The sequence below is a fragment of the Ruditapes philippinarum genome, unplaced genomic scaffold (assembly GCF_026571515.1).
Source record: "Ruditapes philippinarum isolate M1 unplaced genomic scaffold, ASM2657151v2 ctg689_1_1_1_1, whole genome shotgun sequence".
Classification (NCBI taxonomy): Eukaryota; Metazoa; Mollusca; class Bivalvia; order Venerida; family Veneridae; genus Ruditapes; species Ruditapes philippinarum.
The window spans coordinates 297001-311371 of NW_026858375.1; the positions used below are offsets into that span (position 1 = coordinate 297001).

A 14371-nucleotide genomic window follows, 5' to 3' on the forward strand; every position below is an offset into this window, starting at 1 on the left:
AGATTAGTGAAACACGTTCCTGCTTCTTTTATAAAATGTTATCTTGCTGAAAGTTCTTTAGACAGAAACCGGTAACCTTTAGAAGACGGAAGCCGGTAACCTCGGAGAAAATGTATGGACAGATGTCCCGTCTTCCTTCGAGATTTTGCTTCTATATTTAACTGAAGTAATATTGAATTCCTAATTATATAAAAGGTCTTTTGATGTGTTCCAGGTGTCTGTTATAGAGTTCGGTTAGAGCCCAGTGGGGGTCTCTAGCGTCGCTAATTCTCTTCTCGGTACCCCTAAAGCATTTCAATCTATATTTGTGAAATATTAAATTATCGTTGATACGTTCATATAACCATGAGTTACGATCAAAATAAAGGATTTGAGCTCGGCTATTTTGTCTGTATTCAGGAAATGCAAAGTTGACAGCCAAGATTGATACAGCTTCTGTCGTTGAAATTCATTACTAGTTTTACTGGTTGAAAATAAAATGGTCCAAAACTGGTACCTCGGTGATATTTATGTCTTTCTGACCATAAAAATGCGTAAGAAAGATGAAAAAAATCTTGTTCATATACATAGATATGCAAGGGTCCGGAATCGGCTAGGAAACCAGTACAGATGTATTCATATATTACGAGTAAGCAATCACTCTTTGAATGCTATTTGCATATGACACCCCTATAGTCAGGTCGGCAATCTTTTAGGGCAGTTCCAAGTTCAACTTTCATTTTAATAAAGTATGATAATGATTAAGGACAATCCAGTCATTCGTCATTAACAAATATTGCACATAAACAAACGTTGTTCATGCGTTCGTATTTTTTCTCATCTTTCCAGCTTATATAGAGACGAATTGATGGAGAAATATTACCGTCGTATAAACACACAATGCTTTTATCATAATAAAAATAATTATAATAACACCTGTATATTTAACGGTAATATAAAGACCCAGCTCTGAAAGATTGGCATGCGATCTTGTTTGTTTCATGTCACCCTATGTGCTCTTTCGTGACGAGATCAGGACGTTTGTTTGTTTTTAATTCAGCTCGAAAACTGACCAAATCTTTGAACTTGTTCCAACATCAAATATCTCCAGATGTGTGAAATCTGTCGCGCCGCACGCACACCGCGACATTCTTCTTTACCATTTAGTCTCAAAAGAAATTCTGACCATACTGTATTTATGGTTTATTGCTTTAACCTAAAGGAAGTACTCAGTAATGTAGCAGCCAACTAGTGTGACTGTTCACCTGTCAATTTAATGCTCAGCTCTCTAATACCTGGGGAAAAGTTGGGATCAGATAATGCTCAAGGTCAAGCCCTAAATCCAACTAAGTGTCGGGAGTATGTTTTAAAACTGTATGGAGGCATTGTCGAGTCAGAGAAGAGACAAACACTCGACTATTCCCCACAAACATCCCGGTTAGGATTTTATTGACTGGTGCACACTACATGAAACCATCAAAGTAAAACAACCCTCTTAAGCTTTTTTCTGAACAGGTTAACAACAAAACTTTCTTTTTCTGTACATTTATTTTTTTCTTTTTAACAAATAGAGCTGGCATTTGAAGCAATACGGGGCCACAAATCTGCACATTCTTTTGCTACTGGACCTGTCACAGCAGAACCTGAAAAAACATACAGCAAGAATTATAACACATGACTTTTACTGTGCATGGTAACGAGTGCTGTTCGCATGCTCAAATATTCTCAGTGCTTGATACAAAGTAACAAATTCACCAAAAGAATAATTAAAGATATACTATGCCAGTCTTTCCAAAAGACCGTCGGCCCTGACTGGTAAAAAATCAGAAGGTCCGATAAAAATATATGTATTGACAGCCCGACGGTCCGGTAAAAAATTAAGGTTTTTATAAAAACCTTACATTTACCTAAATTTAAAACATATCAAAATGTTGTCATTACACAATATAAGCTCGTGCAATGCTTGTCAACTGATATGCATTCTCATAATGCAAACTTTAATGTAACAACGTAAGATAAAAATATCCGCCAACTAGTACAATTAAAAGGCAATAAGCGGCCGCGTAAATTACATAAGCGGCCCAGATGTGAAAGGTCACCCGCTATTAGTTTGTTTACACAAATGAAAGTGTCAGTGTATTAATTTGAATAATTTACGTCTTTAATCGACAGACTTAGAGTAATGCTAAATTACACGTGTGCTCAACTGGTGTTTAGCTATGAAAGATCGTCCAAGATGTTGACAAAAATTAAACTATACTGTGAAGGTACCAAAATCATTGAACAATTAATCTGTCAACTTCACTAAATTACCGATATATATAATTCTGTTTACATATGCCAGACTTTTGCTGAAATTTACCCTCTCATTTTGCTAGTATATATTCTGTATGGAATTGAAGTTTAAATAGCAATATCCATTGAATACATGTATAACAATATTTATGTTTACATTTTGATTGTGGTGCAAAAAGATAACTTCACATCGTTGATAATATTTAATATAATTTTCTTTTTGTACACAAACTTTTTGTCTGCTGACACTTATCAAGTCACTCAAAATGCCATACCAATCAGGTTTTTTTCGGTCCAGTAAAATCATGTTTGGTCCAGTAAAAATTTTCAGTTTACAGGACCTATTGTCCAGTAAAACTTAGAAGTCTTTTGCATAGACTGCTATGCTCAAATTTGATAGTAGAAAATATTGTTATTTGCAAAAAAAGTCTCTTTGTAAGTATAACATAAATATAATTTGACTTCACACAAAGTAGATTCCTTACGTTTAAAATTTTACACACTATATCTGGTCACTATTTGAATATATAGTGTCATTAAAAGACTGGGGCATTCTTTATTAAAAAATGGACCATCTGTACTTGACCTGTAATAAGGTACGCAGCTTCCCATACATAATTTATTCATTCTTTTACTCAAATTACACATATTCCATAAGAATTTTAAAGATCTCAATAACTTTTTGTGATTAAAATATTTTACTCGAAGATGAGCATAGTATATATTAAAGTGAAAATCTATTTAAGTGAATACTTTCAGAAGTAGTGCAGATTCTATGAGAATTTTTCTTATTTTACAAAGGGGTACAATTCAGTTAACATTTACGCAAGAGTCATGGGTGCTGGACAGTGACCCTAAAATTATGGCTCCAAACACATTTGTGAAGAGAGATGCATGATTTTTATGGCCCAGTCAGAGTGCTAGCGGGACGGCATTTAAATTTGCCCTTGTCTGCCTATCTGTGCATGTGTTTGTTCCATGGTGTGTCACATGTAGCTCTAACAGTGCTTGAGCTAGAGTCAACACACTTTACAGGAATGTTGATCAGCATATGAAGTTGTGCACTTGGGGTTTTGTGTGTGGATTAATTCAGTTTTGTGAGAATAATTGCCCATGACTCAGTAAAAATTTTCAAATTGTGTATTTGAATGCAAGTCATGAAACTTTACAGGAATGTTGGCCAAAACATGTAGTTGTGCATCTGGGGTTTTGCTTGTTTTCTTTAAGCAATATAAAATTTAGATAATTTCGGCAGCTCAATTTTGGGAAAAATCAAGATGTCAACATTGAAAAAACTGAATGTCATTTTTATGCTCCAACCACTTTGGGGTAAGGGATGTCATGTATAGTTTTCTTTGTGATGATTCTTGCTGTATGTCAGTAAACTGACAAAACAGTGAAATGTGTGTGTGTGTGGGGGGGGGGGGGGGCTTGTTTTCTCTTGTGTATCACAACTTGAGTTTGAATTTTAGGGCTTGTAAAACTGGTCCTGTCTCATGTTTATGATATTTTGACGTGCAAATCCTAATATTTATGTTATTTTCCAGCGGACTGGCATCATTCCATTATTCAAGAGTTGTTGGTGAAATTTCTATTTTTATCCCATCTACAGATACTGTATCAGAGCAACAGATAAGGTGCGTATTTGCGTATTATCGCAATTAATTTTATAAAATACGCAATTGATTTTTTAAGAATGCGTATCAAAACCCATTGAAAAAAAAAAAAATACGCAATTGTCTTAAAAACCCGTGCGTATTGACATTTTTATCACCCCGCAAAATTAATCTGTCGTACACTCGTAGTTTTGGACAAATTATATCGATATGCATGATATCCGAATATGCCCGAATCAATGCTAACTAATCAATGGTCTCCGGTCTTCGACGGTCCCCGGTCTCCAAATACAGGCTAAGCACGAGACCGTCGATTTGTCTACTCAGGTTGACGGTCTTTACAGACCGGCAGAGACCGTTGATTTTGCGGAGACCGTCAATAAGTAGGTCCCAGCTGTATCAATGCAATATGGCGTCGTACAAAGTGAAAATGATTTGAAACAAAACAGTCGCAAATAATCAAAAATCAGTCATAAAATGAACTTGTTAAAAATATTATGAAATTTAACATGAGCATTTTATATAAAAAATAAAACAATTTTGAAAAGTTCTAGTAAATTGTTAATCCTATTTTCTTTTTAAAACAGTTAAGATATCTAAATTTAATTTTATTGATATTGAAACAATAAATTGAATACCCAATTGATCTTGAAACCATAGGGTATCGAGTTTTGGAATACCCAATTAAATGGAGCCAATACCCAATTCCAAAGGAAATGATGGAGTAATACCCAATTCACTTTTAAAGCTTATCTGTTGCTCTGCTGTATAATGAGTGTGGTGATTATTAGCTTTAAAGGCCACTGAAATACTGTAGACATGGCAGAAGAATGAACCTGTCCAAGTAGCATTCAAAGCACTTATTGGAAGTATTTTACTTAAATCTGACTAATAATTACAAGTTGATCATAACCCCAAAACCTTTGTCTTGTCTTAAGCAAGCTTATATGAATTAAATGTTTGTTCTGATATATTTGAAACAGCACTGTTTAAGGTAATGTCATTGTTTGACAGTGCAGGGTGGTGTTCATGAATAGCCTGTCAAAAATATAATTCTGACCACACTTAAAATGTTTTAACTCAATATAAGCAAATTTTTGAAATTGAATCCTCTAAAGTTATAAATGAACAGTTTCAAATCAAAGCAGTCATGAATCAAAGGGTTAAAGTATATAACTAATATAAAACAGTTGACTCACCTTTCATTTCTCCTTTATTATTTACAATTACCCCCGCATTGTCTTCAAAGTATATAAAAGAGCCGTCTTTCCGCCGTATAGGTTTTCTTTGTCTTACTACCACCGCAGGTAATACTGTAAAAGTCAAAATTATATAATTAGACTAAAAAATTCTAGATGTGAAATCAGGCATGTGTGAAATAATTGCAAGGTTTTTTCCAGGATTTTGGGAACATGACCCATACCCATGGAATTGGGAAATTCAGCAATGTTTTGTTAAAAATTGGGGAAAAATGCTTACTTAAATTTTTTAGTGATTAAATGAAAGCAAAGAATCATTTGCTAGGATGGCATCTTCAAACATTTAAGCACCTTCACAGTGAAGAAGTCCTTATTTTCAAAGATTTTAGAATTTGTTATTCAATATTTTAATTTTGTAACTTTCTATTGGGAATTTTTTCCTGTGGATTGGGAAAATAATATACTATTATCAATTGGAAATATGACCGAAAAGTGGCTATAAAATAAGCCAAAAAAAATATCCCTGAATTGTGTTAGTTGTTGTTTACTCCTGCCCAAATACATCTAGCTTTTATCCTTTCTATTCATATTGGCATTGCCTTAGCAATGCAGTAGCTTGTGTGTGCTAAACTGACCAGTAAGTTAATATACTTTCTTGAATAAAGAAGTCAGTAATACTGGTATCACATTAAACCAAACTACACCAGTATTTATCATTAATTGGATATTTCATTCTTATTTTATTTACCTATCCAGATCAGGGACAGCAAAATCAGATATTGACCTACTTGCCCATTTTTATCTAAAGCATTGCTTAACTTGTCTGTGTGCTATTTATTATTTTATATGGTAAATTCTTGATATTTTCAACTAGTCCATACAGGCTGTGACACAACATGGGCAATACCGACAATTGATTTTGCTGCCCCACTACAGAGGTGTGTTCCCTTATCTAATTACAAATGATGAAAATTTACTTTCAAATCCAAATTCAAGTCATAAAATACCAGCAACAATAATTAGTAATTGGTCTTCAGTAAAATACTGTACTTTCATGTATACATGATGTTTATTATATTCACACATCTTGTTTTTCATATATGTATTTCAAAGACAATACCTTTTTTTCTAAGTTCTGGCTTTCCCTTTTTGACTGTAGCAACAATCATGTCACCAACACCTGCAGCTGGCATTCTGTTGAGACGACCCTTGATACCTTGCACAGCAATTACGTACAGATTCTTGGCACCTGGAAATCAAAATTCAAATACCACATGATCTTAATGAAGAGATATTTTATTTTACATCCGGCATGATTTGGAAACATGCTAAAAGTTTATTATTCAAGATAACAGAAAATACTAGATCAACAATGTATGATGTTTTCAACATTCAACGCCAACAGTTTTGCATGACATTTTAATACTAAATTAATAATCAACAGTCAGGCAATTGATTAGAATAACACTGCTTCTATGTTTTACCCGACACATAAAATACGAAATAAGAAGTACACTGTGCTAAGACGCAGGACTGTCACTGAATATCGCAATATCGATATTCATCATCCAATACAATGACAACTCTACGAAGATGTAGAAATTAAAGAAAATGTTGAATCAATTTGTGCTGTTCGTATGTCAGATACGCACACTGATAATAATGAATTGGGATATTCGTTAAATCAAACGCAACGAACAAGATGAGGAAATGGAAATTAACAATATGTTAACGACAGGTTTAAAAGATCAATTAAAGTTACCTGTGTTGTCAGCACAGTTAATGACGGCGCCTACTGGCAAGGCCAGAGAGATACGGAATTTACCTCCCGCAGAACCTCCACGACCTGAAAAATATTGCAAGGTTTGTTTAAAAATGTCAAGTGCATGTGCTGCAACAATAGACAGAATGAGCCTATTTAAAAAATTCTACATGTCGGGCCAATGTCTATCCACAAGCTCTGAAATTTTTCAACAATTATCTAACTATTGAAATTGGAACATATTTTTTACTAAAAAATTACATTTAAAATTTTTTAAATTAATCCAAAAAAAAGACGGGTTTATTTATTAAAATTAAAACCCAAAACTTTTTAAAAAAAATTTTTATCTATTAGGTATTATCGTTGTAAAACTTTATCTTTTTTTTCAGGGGCTTCAAGTAATCTTTAATTTTTCCCCAACAGTGACAATTAGCAACAAAATCATGTCTACAACACATTAAAAATAAAATGAACTAGTGTTTTAGTTGGTCTAAAACTCGTAATTTATCTGGATTACAATGATACAAACGGATGATTAAGTAAAGGTAAACTATTTTCTACCTCTCTTCGACATGTTTGGGTTTTGAAAGGAAGTACGTACGGCGCATGCGCGTCAATATTTTTTAGCTTTCACGACTGAAATCTTTAAATATTGTTCTCATCATAGTTAAGCGCGGATGGATGATTTTAAAAGTTGAAGAAAAAATACACGACTTAGTCTGCTAAAATACATTGACATTATTAATAATTTAACAGGATGCTTTTAGATTTGGTGGTATAGTTTTAAACGCAGAGATGTATGTCTCTGTTGTTTAAACCAAAATTCTTCACTTTTTCCTTTAACTAATTTATGCTTGTGCCTTGGGTAAAAATGAAACCCTAATTAAGGAGTAAAAATTAATCTTCTGAAATTTAAATTGCCCCATCTACTAGTTGTGTTTTGTTGTATTTATTTTATTAATGAAATTTATTTCGGGAAAAAGGTGAAAAAGTATTAAAAGGTAAATTATTCTGATAATTTTTAAATTAGATAAAGTATGTATGAAAAGGATGTATGAATGAAAAATTATTTTGTATTTCATTATTATGTAATGTATGTTGTATGTCTGGTATTTTATTGTTTAAAATGTTTTTAAAAATTTGTTGTATTATGTTAAGTTATTATGTTGGGTTAAGGATTTTTATTTTTTTGGGAAGTAAAATAATTTAATGTATTCTTTTTTAACCCTTTTGTTTGGGGAAAATAAATTCATTTAATTTAATCTTTTAAAGTGATAGTTTCCAAACTAATTGTTTTAAAAATTAATTAAATTTTTTATTTAATTTTTAAAATCTAACTTGCCCAAAAAAATGAGGGAAAATGAGTTCCCTTTCCTAAGGCGTTTATTTTCCTTTTTATTACAGTTTTTAAAAATAAAATCAAACCCTTTCCCAAAACCGCCTATATTTTTGTTTTTCAAAAAAGTAACCTTTTTACAAATGTTTGTTCCCCTTAAGTTTTGGGCAACAATTTGAAATGTTTTTATTAATAAGGAAAAGGTTTAATTTTGCCTTTAATTATTCTTTTTAAATTTTTTTTCCTTTTTTTTTAAATTACAAATCATAGCATCAAAAATTTTATAAGCCTGTAAGTCCGTTAAATTTGTTTAAGGATACTAAAACATTATTTAAAAAGCACAAGGCCCAATAAAATTTATATTTTTTTTAAAATTGTCTTAATTAATGTTCAAACAGAATTAAGTTAGCTGACCCTCCGGTTGAAGTACAACAGAATTTAAAGTGCTTTATTTTATCAGCAAATAACGAAATTTGCTACTAAATTTCACATCAGATCTGTTTCCAAGGAAAGTTCCAACCTGTCTAACATGATTATTTTTAAGGGAAAAATCAGTAGTTACAAAAGGAAATGTACCAAGGGAATTTCCTTTAAAAAAGCAAATATAATTAGGTCTTAAATCACCTTTCCACCAAGGATATTTTTCTTCTAGATAAAGTTGTTTTGTTGGAAAAATTGTTCTTAAGTTTTAGCAAGTATGTTCCCCGGGTAATTCAAAGTTTAATTCAAAAATTAAGTCAAATGAATAAATTTTCCCAAAAAAAGGAACGATTTTTTTAGTAACAATTTTTTAGTCCGATCCGAACGTCCAAACTAAATTTTAAAGACAAGAACCGGTTGAACCGGGTGATGCTCCCCGAGTAGGTTTTGGACACAAAAAGTATAAAAAAATGAACAGAGGGCAATAACTCCAAAATAAGGCAAGGCAGAGTTATGGTTCTTTAGCACTGCATTTTCTATTCAATGAGATCTCTCTACCTGTAAAGTTTTGTGTTGATATCTCTTTTAGTTTTAGAGTTATGTCCCGGACAAAGTTCAAAGTGTAAAAGTGAACAAAGGGCAATAATTCAAAAAAATAGGTAAGGTAGAGTTATGGTTCTTGTGCACTGCACATCTACCTACAAATTTTCATGTTGATACCTCTTGTTGTTTCAAATTATGTCCCGGACAAGAATAGCGGACGGACGGACGGACAGACGGACGGTCAAAGCTGCGAGTATATGCTCACCCTTCGGGGAGCATAAAAATAGAAATTGTAAAATGCAAATACAGAAATTTAAATTTCCGTGTAGTTGTACAGACACACCAGTTTTTAAACTTACTTGGTTTAAAGTACTAATACTATACAGACACTCGACACATAATTTATTTTTTAATCATATGAATGTTAATATTTGGCAGATAAAATCATCGACGAATTCCGTCGTAGTCGTAAGGACCTACTGACACAGGAATGCATTTTGACTCAAATGAACGCCCGTATGTTTCCACAGCGGCTTTTTTGTTGTCCCTATCTGGTGGCCGTATGAGAACATTATCTGCTGAGTTAAGACTTGGACATTCAGAGAAATAATTATATGGTGTGAGAATAAACGAAAATTGGTTCCATGTTGTCGGTGTAGACGGTACGTCCTCCGTCCCGGGAATATGATGGGTACCAACTGTTAGCCAGGCAACAAGGTCCTCGTCTACTAAATTTTCATCGTCTATAAAATCATCGATGCTAATGATAGGGTCAAAAGGATCATTTTGTGAGAAAATTGACGACGAGTCTCTTTCAGATTCCTTCCTTTTGGTCACAATAACAGAATAATTGGCCCATTTTGCCTCACCCGTCATTGGATTGTTTGACAGGAGACGGAAAACAGGAGAACGATTTAGTAGTCTGTAACCTCGGTGTGACCCGTACTGGCTCTTTGCTTCATCACTATGAAATATGTGATACTGGGGCATGTTTGATTGATATGCTGTGACTGCTTTAGTTTCAGTATTTATCAATTCTGGTTTAATACGAAGCTGGGAAATGTTGAAGTCAGGGTACCACGGATGTGGTTTGGTTTCTACTTCAATATTATTTACCGTATAACGATTTGCAGTGCCAACAATGTCTAAATCAACTTTATAATTGAACATGTGAACATGTAGATCTGCCATAAAGTGATCTCGAATGGGACTTCCATATGGGATCTTCTTTGTTCAACCGAACGTTGCCTGTACGTATCCTGTGATGGACGCTTTCACCTCCACAGCGCCGTTGTTATAAAATATATAGTCAAAAACATAGTCATAGTTCCAGATTGTGGCAATAGTTCTTATTATCAAGTGATAGTCCGAATGCCACCGTAAAATTTGTATCCGTCATTAAAGTTATCTTGGTAGTGCCTCCTCATTGGTTTGCCGCCATTATTTTCAAACAAACACACGTTGTTTTTATACCTCTTTGCACGCCCAGCATTTGCAAAGAAGACGGTATCCAGATAGACCGCTGTATCAGGACAATCTACTCCTCTTACAAGCTCCATACTTGATGCTCCAAGAAGTCGCGAAGCATCATAATTATTTGATGTACCTTGAGAAGGCTCATAGCCCGAATACAAAACAAGCACCTCTTGCAAACTTATTTCATACGCTATTCTTACATCATCAAATTTAACATCGAATACTTGCATTCCAGTTGTTGGACGCATATGGTAGTAGAAACTCCATTTACCATAAGAAACACGCTGTCCTTTTACTTTAAACCTTTTCCCATCTGGCTCAGTTAATTTAGGACCTTGTGCTGGATGTTTGGGGCGGTCACCTCTTGCTTCATAGGACGAATATAGTTGTTCATGTTTGTCATGGTGAATATGAATTAATTTAAGCGATTTTGAACGGTAGGCATTCATCAAAGCAGAAACTGTTTCAAACATTTGACCATTATATATTATCTGTACCATTCTCCATTTATTTATATCTGTTGAACTATGATCTATAAGGAATTGAAGTCCGAGTGGGTGAATGTAATAGCCATCAACATCCGGAAATACTCTAGCCCATGACTTCCGGTCTCTATTATATAATCCTCGTGGTGCTGTTACAAATATCTTTAAACAGTTTACACCTTTTGTGCAGTTATGGTGACACATACCGTAACTTTCAATCAGCAATGGGTAAAGTTCTTCAGTTACTTTGTTTATTATTACCGAGAACAGGAACTTGTTGTCAATACCATCTATTGGCCGACTAGTATATGGAATTGGATTATGCTTATATGACGGATTTTTGTATAGCCTGTGTTCTTCTGGAAGCGATGCAGGGGATACAATATACTCTTCAACAACTGGAGGGACTCTATCACCCCTGACAACAGTCACGATTGCTTCACGTGCGGGTCTTTTACTTCCATTGTCAAGGTATTCAATAATTTCATCTTTATTTGGCAGGAATAAATCTATCATATAGATATAACTACTGTTTACAGTTGCTGATTGAAACCGAATTAGATTCAGATCTTTAATGCGCATCATGTAACCGTTGACTGCTTCATATTCTTCCGGTGTGAGATCATCGAACACTTCCGGGTTATCAAGGTCACGTGGTGTTACGTAGTCACTGTCACCATATTTACAAACATGAGTTTTTGGCGTTTCAGAAACCATATAAATAACAATAATGAGGAGGACTATTGTGATAATGACTAAGCAAGTTCCAGCTATTCTTCTAAAGAGTGCTTTCTTTAATTCAGATTCGCTTTTCTTGTCACTAGGAAGTCTTAGAAAGGCGGGATTTGGCACCTAGAATAAAAGATACATACATGTATAAGTTGCAAAGTTATTAAATAGGAATATTTCATCTTTATGTCATACGAAACAGTACCTGGAAACTAAATTTAAATATTGAGTTAAACAATATAAGACTTATAGGGTTTACATGATTTTTTATTTTGTAGTGAATTTCATGATTAACTTTTTTTTGTTATTGCTAAGAGCAGTGCAGTTTATTTTCTTGTTAAAGATTTAAATGTTGTTTTTGTTTCAGAAATCGGTTGTGAAAACAAGAAATTTTAATGTTGAATGGAACACTTTTACAAACCTCAAACGCTGATACTCTTGGTGAAGGATTAGCTTCAGAAACGACTGAAAGTCTTGGTCTTTTAGTCCACCTGGAATAATGAAATGAAAGTATTTGTTCAGATGGTTATATTGATCGAACTAGGCTTCATGAAGTATATTTTTTATATGAACCTCCCATGGCAGTTGTCTTTTCCAATTGTTATGTTAAGTTGACAAGGGGTGATCAATTGAAACATAGAGGGAATTTTAATTTACAGTACAAAATTTTGTCAGACTATTACATAAGTGAAAAATAAATGCTTCTAATAGAATCATTTCACACTGTAATAGACAAAATTATATTGGTAAATTCGTACATGTATGATGTTATACTTAATGTAATTACCTATGTGTTCTGACTGTACCATGCTCTTCATCACTGCTGTCTGATTCTGTATGTACTTCCGGTATACTGTCTTCCGGTATGGCCGCCTTATATTTTCTCGGTTTATAGTTTAAAGACATAGCCAATAATTTAAATTACAATAAGCTTCTTCTATTATTCCACTTTTGAATTAATCCATTATCTTTCAGATAATAATTCAGGGATATCCAGCAATTGAGTTTATGTAGAAACTAACTATTTTGCATTGTTTAAATAATCACCTTGCAATAATTCCAATGACACAATTAAAAAAAGTACGCTGTCTTTGTTTTACAAACATGTACTGCAAGTATAACTTGTGCATTTTCGATAAATTTTAATGCAGATATAAGTTTTGGAATATTTGAGTGTCTAAAGAACACAGCAAGGTGATTGCCATGCAAATACCAATGTATCAACGATTAACAATTTGATACGAAAGATAAACATAATCATACTTGTATGTACAAACTGTAAGTAAAAATCGGTTAAAGTTTAACAAATCTTATTATTCAGTTTATAAGCATTCATATTTAAGATATTTAAATAATTATTGTGTTCGAACAAATATAGAAAAAGCCATTTTGTAATAGATGTTTTATGATATTTATTACTGTCGGTCAAGGTCAAACTGCTTATAGAATGCGAAAGGCTGCATTAAAAACGTTAACTTTGTGTTGATTTAACAAATCTGTGAAAGAAACTTAATTTTTGTATAGAATTTCGCAGGCAAATGTTTTATTCGATGATCAATATTTATGCTAAAGAAATGCTAAAGAAATGCTAAAGAAATAAGCATTCTGTATATCAAAAGAAAAGTTAAGATTCAAATCAAATTAAAAGACCTCAATTAAAATATTCATTGAAGTCTTGGTTATCGAATTCAGCCTAATAATGTTTTAAATTACATGATGAACTTTTTTCTATTCTATTTCATTTCTACTTTATTTAAGATGGCATTTGAAATATGTCTGGACCTGTAACTTGTGTGCTATTTTTTCAGGTCATACCTTTGCCTCGTTTTTCCAAGTCAATTTTGTTGTTAAAACTGACCCAAAAATAAAATTGGGCTAAGAATTGCACAAAAAAAACGATATTCCGTTTTCTTCTAAGCATATTTCTTTATTATCATTTATTTGCAAATGTCTCCATACTTTTGGCTTTTTTTGACCTCAGTTGAGCTCCTTTAAGGACAGCAAAATGCTAATATATATAAATAACTGTTTGCTTTGAGTAAACAAATACCTTCCATGTCGCTTACTCAAATATACCATTGCAAAAAACGGGAAGACCGGGGAAAATAAATCACAAATAATGTTACTGAAAACATTTTAATCATTTCGAAAATTTGTTTGTTTTAATTTCAAAATATTACTGAAAATATTTCAAAAATGCTGGTTATCGTAAAAAGTCTGTGTTATATAAAATGGTGATTGTACGATTATCCCTGAATGAAAGCATCTCCTGATGTAGAAAAAAAGGACATAATTCATGAAATAAAATAAGATAATCTTTTAAAATGTGTTTTGACAATGTTTTGATAGCTATCCTTACTATACAAATACGCTAAGTTAATCATTCAGCTGAATAAATATCTTACATGTTTTGTATTCGTTCATATTTTGTCAGTGCTTTTTTTTATAACAGATTTTTAAAAGATATTTTACGGACGATTCTCGTTTAATTAAAGCCATCTCCCTTAAAAACATTTATTAACAGAAATTCT

General features: G+C 32.9%; 3 protein-coding genes across 3 annotated transcripts; all 3 read right to left on the reverse strand.

Annotated features, from left to right (window-relative positions):
- Positions 1–1508: 1508 nt before the first annotated feature.
- Positions 1509–7486, reverse strand: LOC132753014 (large ribosomal subunit protein uL14). The gene is made up of 5 exons (XM_060743427.1): positions 7413–7486; positions 6852–6935; positions 6210–6338; positions 5090–5203; positions 1509–1622 (listed from the first exon to the last, which is right to left on the reverse strand). The coding sequence occupies exons 1-5, from the start codon at positions 7423–7425 to the stop codon at positions 1540–1542; spliced, it is 423 nt and encodes a 140-aa protein (XP_060599410.1). The 5' UTR covers positions 7426–7486; the 3' UTR covers positions 1509–1539.
- Positions 7487–9594: 2108 nt separating this feature from the next.
- LOC132753024 (putative amine oxidase [copper-containing]) lies at positions 9595–10341 on the reverse strand. Its single transcript, XM_060743435.1, has one exon. It carries the CDS (start codon positions 10339–10341, stop codon positions 9595–9597), a length of 747 nt encoding a protein of 248 aa, XP_060599418.1.
- Positions 10342–10503: 162 nt separating this feature from the next.
- LOC132753015 (amiloride-sensitive amine oxidase [copper-containing]-like) lies at positions 10504–13323 on the reverse strand. Its single transcript, XM_060743428.1, has 3 exons — positions 12628–13323; positions 12262–12331; positions 10504–11963 (listed from the first exon to the last, which is right to left on the reverse strand). Exons 1-3 carry the CDS (start codon positions 12744–12746, stop codon positions 10506–10508), a joined length of 1647 nt encoding a protein of 548 aa, XP_060599411.1. The 5' UTR covers positions 12747–13323; the 3' UTR covers positions 10504–10505.
- Between the last annotated feature and the right edge of the window lie 1048 nt (positions 13324–14371).